The sequence below is a fragment of the Macrotis lagotis genome, chromosome 4 (genome assembly GCF_037893015.1).
Source record: "Macrotis lagotis isolate mMagLag1 chromosome 4, bilby.v1.9.chrom.fasta, whole genome shotgun sequence".
NCBI lineage: Eukaryota > Metazoa > Chordata > Mammalia > Peramelemorphia > Peramelidae > Macrotis > Macrotis lagotis.
This window is the reverse complement of record NC_133661.1, coordinates 116,787,432-116,794,739: the sequence shown is the minus strand read 5'-3', so window position 1 is coordinate 116,794,739 and position 7,308 is coordinate 116,787,432. Positions and strand designations below refer to the sequence as shown.

The 7,308-nt window shown below is 33.5% G+C and overlaps 1 protein-coding gene across 5 annotated transcripts in view; it reads right to left on the bottom strand.

Annotated features, from left to right (window-relative positions):
* Positions 1-7,308, bottom strand: part of TM6SF1 (transmembrane 6 superfamily member 1) — a 41,956-nt gene that overhangs the window by 17,034 nt on the left and 17,614 nt on the right. For 3 of the 5 annotated variants that reach the window (XM_074233968.1, XM_074233970.1, XM_074233969.1), the window contains exons 4-7: positions 4,418-4,521; positions 3,335-3,417; positions 2,614-2,735; positions 781-885 (exon numbers count right to left, since the gene is read on the bottom strand). In XM_074233968.1, coding sequence (XP_074090069.1) covers positions 781-885; positions 2,614-2,735; positions 3,335-3,417; positions 4,418-4,521 — 414 coding nt within the window. Of the gene's footprint in view, positions 1-780; positions 886-2,613; positions 2,736-3,334; positions 3,418-4,390; positions 4,522-7,308 lie in introns of those variants that run through there. The other 2 variants (XM_074233971.1, XM_074233972.1) reach the window with 2 other exon arrangements.

The window sequence follows — 7,308 nt, the reverse complement described above, 5'->3', positions numbered from 1 at the left end:
TAACACTGTTGTCTCTGGACAACTCTCATAAATTCTTTGAATTTGTTTGGGATTTTTTGTTTTGTTTTGTTTCTTGTCTTAATCACCAAACCCTTATTTCTGTGGCTAGGAAAAATATCTCCCTTTTTCCCCCTACCCCTAGTCTTCTTGTATAACCAGAAATCCTTGTGCTCTTACTTGCTGAAATTCATTCTCTTTGAGTTTCATTTCCCTTTTCCTTACACAGGTCTGACTAGACTGCAGAATTAAGCCAATCATTAGGAAAAAAAAGTAAACCATAGAAAAATATTTTTAAAAGTTAGCCTTGGGGCCAGCTAGGTAGCGCAGTGGATAGAGCACCAGCCCTGGAGTCAGGAGTACCTGAGTTCAAATCCGACCTTAGACACTTAATAATTGCCTAGCTGTGTGGCCTTCGGCAAGCTACTTAACCCTATTGCCTTGCAAAAAAAAAAAAAACCCTAAAAAAAATGTTAGTCTTTTAGTTTTGGGTAATAAAAAGAGATCAGCAATCTGTTTTGGGTAGTGGGCTTACCTAGTATCCCTTAAACAATACCCTCTTCTTTATTTACCTTACTCCCAGAGGTATTTGCCCCCACAAACCTACCTAGAACAAAGGTATTTTTCAGTAGATGGTGGGCCTCAAAAAAGATTCAAGGCTCCAATAAGAGACAGATATATTATAAAATTACAAGAAAATGTTCTCATCTTTTAAGGCATAAATATTAGTTAGTTAAGGCATAAATATGGAGTTAGTATCTTTTTGAGATCTTTCATACTTACCAAACCTCTAAATATGCAAAATCCTATTGCAAAGATGAAATACATAACAAAGATCAAATCAAATGGTCTTCTTAGCAATCCCTTCTTCTGGATTTCTTGAACAACCTAATATACATGTAATTAAAAGACAGGTTTCAAAGAAGAGAACAATGCTATATTGTCAATGTTAATAGGATCTCTAAAAAGAAGATTTTAAGAATCATGTAAGCTACAAACTAGCTATGAACATGAACAAGTTGCATCATCTTTTTTTAATGTAAAATGAGGAAGTTGTACTGGAAGGTTCCTTCTAGTTTAAAAAACATCATGGTTCCAAATATATCTACCAATGAGCTTTTTAAAAGTAATTATTGATAGATATCTAACTATATTTATATAGACACATAAATATGCATGTGTGTTTATATCTGTATATGCATATATATGTATATCTATACTGTTAGCAAACTTATACAAACTATACTGTTCTAATCACATTTTAAGAATTTCCCACAGCTAATTCTTTTTCAAGGTGAATAATCATCAACAAGGTAATCTTTTTTTTTTTAAATAAATTTATATTTTGGAGAAGCTAGGTGGTGTAGTAGATGAAGGACTGGCACTGGAGTCAGGAGGACTTGAGTTCAAATATGACCTCAGAAACATTAGCTGTGTGACCCTGGGCAAGTCACTTAACCCGAACTGTCTTTCTCTCCTCCCCCCACAATAAAGATTGCTGTAAATATGTAAATTATATAAAATGCTATAAAATATAAAATGCAAATAACATATTTATATACCAAATTATTATATAAAAATATTTTATAGTTAAGTTTTTTTAACTAGACCTAAAGTTGTAGTAGAAAATTAAAGGAAAAATTTTTAGAAAAAAAATATAATTTGTTTTGCAGTAAAGACTATAGCAGTTTACCTAAAAGATCTTGACCACTTTTACTTTTTCTTTGAAATGTATGTTAAGTTACTAGCTCTTTGGATCTGGAATCTACCTCCATGGCATTCCCATTTATCCTGACCATTCTGTTTTGCAAGTTAGTTTGATCATTTAAATCTCTCAAATTCCTCCATCACAACAACTTGGAACTGTATTCATACTAGAATGATCTCATTTTGTCCAATTATGGGAAACAGGTATAGGATCTTTTGAATCAGATCTCTACCTGTCTTCTCAGCAGGGGAAAGATCTTAAGATTTTGTATTATTTGATGTTCACATATTCCTATCAATTCAGATAAAAGGTTATAGTGTATTTCAGCCTATCTATTAAGATAGCATTTTAATGTATCATAGATGGTGCACAATATAACCATGGAGAACCCTGGATTAATGTAATTATTACATCAAAGAGCACCTTAAGCTCAAGGGATTCTATTTAATTAGAAATTGTGAGTGCGGCTTATACCTTGAGGCAGCAGTGGTCTGTGAATCTAGGTAAATATTAGCCTGAACAAAGGCAAATGGACAAGGGCAAAAGCATTTAGCCAGACATCAGATGAATAAATGAAGATTCAAAACTTTCATAACATTTAGCAAACCAAAATAGCTCTTGCTATATTAAATGAAGAAAGATGATAATTAAGAAGAAATGTAATCATATATGTATAATTCATCAAAGACTACATCCAAGTCAAAATGTGCCAAATAAATCAGAATTTGTCTGAATGTCTTCATCATCTTAACAATTCTCATAAACCCAAAATCATACAATTCATCTACAGTGTTTAAAATTCATAAGTGAAGAATGATTTGGTCCAAAATAACCCAAGTTAATTTCATGACTCCATATAGTTGAGACCCATGAATTAAGAGTGAGTTATTTAAATGTGAAATCATCACCTTTGAAGGAGAGCTGTATATTTCTACAGGCTGTCTATAGATCCTGAAACCAGCCCATACAGGAAGACAAATGTATGGCAGGCTTAAGAAAATGGCAGGACAAATTCTTGTTCCATACTTTCCTTTTAAAAAATTAAAGACAGCGAAAGAGAAATTATTATAGATACATTAAAAGCATACTCCCCTATTACATGTAATTTGAAATTTTAACTATTTAAAAGCATTTAAACACTCATACAATTCTAATATTGAAAAAGTAATATGTAGCCCTGGTTTACCAAAATGGCAAATAGTACTTTCATTTAAAAAATAAGCTTTAAGTGAACAAAATATTCACTGAGTTCTAACAGATATTGGATACAATTCAAAATAAAGATATGGCTTAAAATAATCATGAAAAATGTTTTATTAACACAAGTAAGTAAACACTTTTTAAAGCACAAAATGGAGAGAATTAACAATTTTGTCCTAATTATTTTGGGAACATATGGAAAAGAAATTACATGCTTTCTACTCAGAAAATTATTAGGAGCAGATCATCTATCAGACAGCTTTAAAATTATTCAAATGTAGTTTTAAGGAAGAAATTATGAAAGAGAAAGAGAACTTATTTTATAGGTTAATTTGGCTATAAGATCTATTCTATGACTAAAATAAGAATTATAAAATAATTTACATTCCCAAAAACAAAGGAAGTGAAACTTAAGATGATGTTCCTTACCCACAATGTTTCCAGGAAGAAATACAACAACACTCATGATAATAGAGCCTACCCAGTACAAGCCAATCGATCTGTAATTCTCCCTGCAACAGAAATTCTTCATTTAATCCACCATTCTAGAAAGCAGCTTTTTAAGATATCTCTGAGTATAATTAATGCCTCCCATTTTAATTTTGGTTAATAAATTCCACAAATGGTCTGCTATATACAATCTTAACATTTATTGTAAATCAAACATAATGGAACATTACTGCTGAGATTCCATTTCAGTCCACAGCATACAATGGCAGGGTCTTAGTGCCCCTTTAGAATGATAAAAATAAAGCAGAAGAAAAGAAAGCAGTTTTATTTATATCATCAAATTGATTTTATTTGCAAATCACAAAAATAGGAGAGCCAACACAGCGAAAAAGACTGAGAGCTGGCATGAAAGTTGGGCTGACCTGGGCTCATGTCCTCCATGACTGTGGTGGGTCAAGTCACTTAAACTCTCAGAGCCTCAGGTCAGCATAACATCACAAGGAGTTGCTGAACTGTATCTGTGCTTGGAGTTTTCAGTTTCCCTCTGAAGCACCCTCCACTGATGAAATCACAACTCTAGCCAAAATATCAATAAATAAAGTCTGGCTTTCCCTTGAAAGAATGAACAGAGAAGAAAAGGAACAAGAGACCCTGACTTTGAAAATCTATTTGTGTACATATACTTTTTATATTAAACTGGTTAAGTAATGACAGCCTCATAGCAGAATGGAACTCATGAGCTCACCAGATGATCTTGGGCAAGTCACTTAACCTCTGTTTGCCTCAGGTTCATCATCTGTAAAATGGGGATCAGAATAGCATCTATTTTCCAGGGTTATAGAAGATAAAATTTGTAAAGTGCTTTGTAAAACTTAAGGCACAATACAAACACTGTATTATCATAAGCAAATGTATATATGTGTGTATACATATATGTGTCTGTGTGTGTCTGTGTGTGTAATTATTTATTTCCTTTGCAGATGTCAAATACCAAAGTCAGAATAACAGTATAAACACATCCATGAAAAAACTTACTCAAAACACATATATGAACAGACTTACTCCCATGCTATTGCTGCAACCATAACAAGATACAGCATATAATGAACAGAACCATCCCAATAACAAATCACATGCCCATAGGCAGTGTTCAGATATGGTTCACCCTAAGGAAAATGGAGGGAAAAAAAGTCAGTTTCAAAACAGAATTCAACATTGATCTGTAGTTCATCATCAAATACAATTAGTGAGCTAAAATTTCATTGTTAACTAATAATTCATTTTGCTTAACATATATATATAGATAGATAGATAGATAGATAGATAGATAGATAGATATACTATGGGATTGAGAATTTATCTTAAAATTTATTGTAACAAAATTTATTGGAACACAGTTTAGGGATGTATGTGGGAAATGCAGTCAACTACACATACATACTCCTTTTATCTCTGTCTCTCTCATCCTTCTTGTCCCCTCTCCTCCCTACCAAAAATTTCACAACTTACTTTTGAATAACTAAAAATGGATTCTGTTGTGGACTCATCTAATACTAGACTCTAGTAAAGTTACTTTATAAACTATTTTTTTAGGTTTTTTTTTTTGTTTTTTTTGCAAGGCAATGGGGTTAAGTGGCCTGCCCAAGGCCACACGGCTAGGTAATTATTAAGTGTCTGAGGTCGGATTTGAACTCAGGTACTCCTGACTCCAGGGCCGGTGCTCTATCCACTGCGCCACCTAGCCGCCCAAAACTGTCACTTTATAAACATTACACATATCAATTCTATTTTTCATGATGATCATTAGGAACAATACAATTATTGATCCCATAGTAAAGTATTGTGGCCAAGCTAAAAATGTGGAAATGCCAGTTAAATAAATGTTTACAGCTTACAACAATGCATCAGTGTGTAACAGAACAACACTAACCCTTTGTCAACCCAACTGAAAGTTCTTTCTAATCACTGACTTCCCAACAGGGAACCTATTGAAGTACACTTCAATTAAAAATATTGTTTCTGCCTCCATTGATATTCCCGCAAATATTTTCTACCATGTTTCCCCTACTCTGTTTCTTGGTCTTTTTCCTTCCTTCTTCATTAGTGGTTCTATGAAATCTAGACATCATTCAAGTACATTTCCTGCCATCTCTACTAATATATACAAAATCATTAAAATTCATTAAAAATCAGTCACAGAACATCATGAAATAAAAGCAGTAGCATATGCTTCTGTATTTAACCATCCAATCAGAATCAATGGGACATTTGCTAGCACTCATTAACAAAGTACCTTTTAGGGGTGGCTAGGTGGCGCAGTGGATAGAGCACCGGCCCTGGAGTCAGGAGTACCTGAGTTCAAATCCGACCTCAGACACTTAATAATTACCTAGCCGTGTGGCCTTGGGCAGGCCACTTAACCCCATTGCCTTGCAAAAAAAAAAAAACTTAAAAAAAGGACATTTTATAAAAACAGAAGCAAATACACAATTTGCTCGGATGATAACATCTCTGAATGGGGTCTGGATTTCTCCACCAAATACCAAAATATAGGAATGAGAGTCCTGGTCAGGGATAGAACATACCTTTAAAAGGTTGGTAAGGTTGTATTTATTTGGAATCTTGAAAAGTTTATCAAAATGGTTTTAAATTGTAAAGGAAGGGGGAAAGAGTTACCTTCAAGGTAGATAATTCAGAGAATTATTAAATATGATCAAAAAATTAAAAGTAGACAAATCCTGGAGAACAACAGTCAACCAGAAATTCACATCAAATATGTGAGCTGTGACATTAGATGTTTATAAAAAATAAAGTACGAATAACAAGATGAATAGAGATCCTACGTAAAGAAAGTAAAATAGATATATTATTGAGTCTTAATATATTAAGCTCCATAGGCATAATATTTCTCTGAAAATATATCTTATTCGAAAGAATGATGGTGGTAATATGTGTGAAATAGAGGAAAAGTATTGAGTCAAAATAGCATTACATATTAGGAAAATATACTTCTAGGAAGAAGACCAAGAAACAGAGTAGGGAAAACATGGTAGAAAGTATTTGTGGAAACATCAATGGAATCAGAAACAAGTAATATTTTTGTTGAAGTATACTACAGACCCCCTAGACAGAAAGAGAAAATAAATGAGCTCTGGAAAATAGACAGGGTATACAGGGTGATAGACTTAAGTTATCTGGAAACTTCAGCAGAGTAGCTAATAATTTCTTGATATGGCTTAATAATAATTTCACCCAGGGCAGCTAGGTGGTGCAGTGGATAGAGCACCGGCCCTGGAGTCAGGAGTACCTGAGTTCAAATCCGACCTCAGACACTTAATAAAATTACCTAGCTGGGTGGCCTTGGGCAAGCCACGTGACCCCCATTTGCCTTGCAAAAACCTAAAAAAAATGATTAAAAAAATAATAATTTCATCCTTCAAGAAGCAGAGGAACCAATAAAGGGAAATTCTATGCAGAATCTGATTTTCAGGAACACAAAGGAATTAGTTGCTGGGGTGAAATTATGGGAACTTTGGGGGAAATTGTGTATTCTTTCTTAGAAGGAAACTAGGAATAATCTAGGAATCAAATGAAAATTAGGAATTGAATGACAAGTGCTCTAGATTCTTAAAAAAAGAATTTCAAGGAAAAAAAAAAGAATTTCAAAGGGTTTGGAGAAAGCATAGGTGGATCCTACACTAAAATTCAATTGGGTAAGTAAGCCCCAAAAGTTCAGAAAGCTCTCAAGAATAGAACAATGAAAAACAAAAATAATTATGATGTGGAGGAAAATAAATGAACTGTCCAAAGATTCTACTTTGGGTACATAGGAACTTTTTAATGTAGATTTTTAGAAGAATTACAGAACAGATTGAAGCAGAGACAGTTAATAGTGGATGAAGGTGATCTGAAAAGGGAGGGAATGAGCAGCTGTAGGGACATAAAGGGCCTCC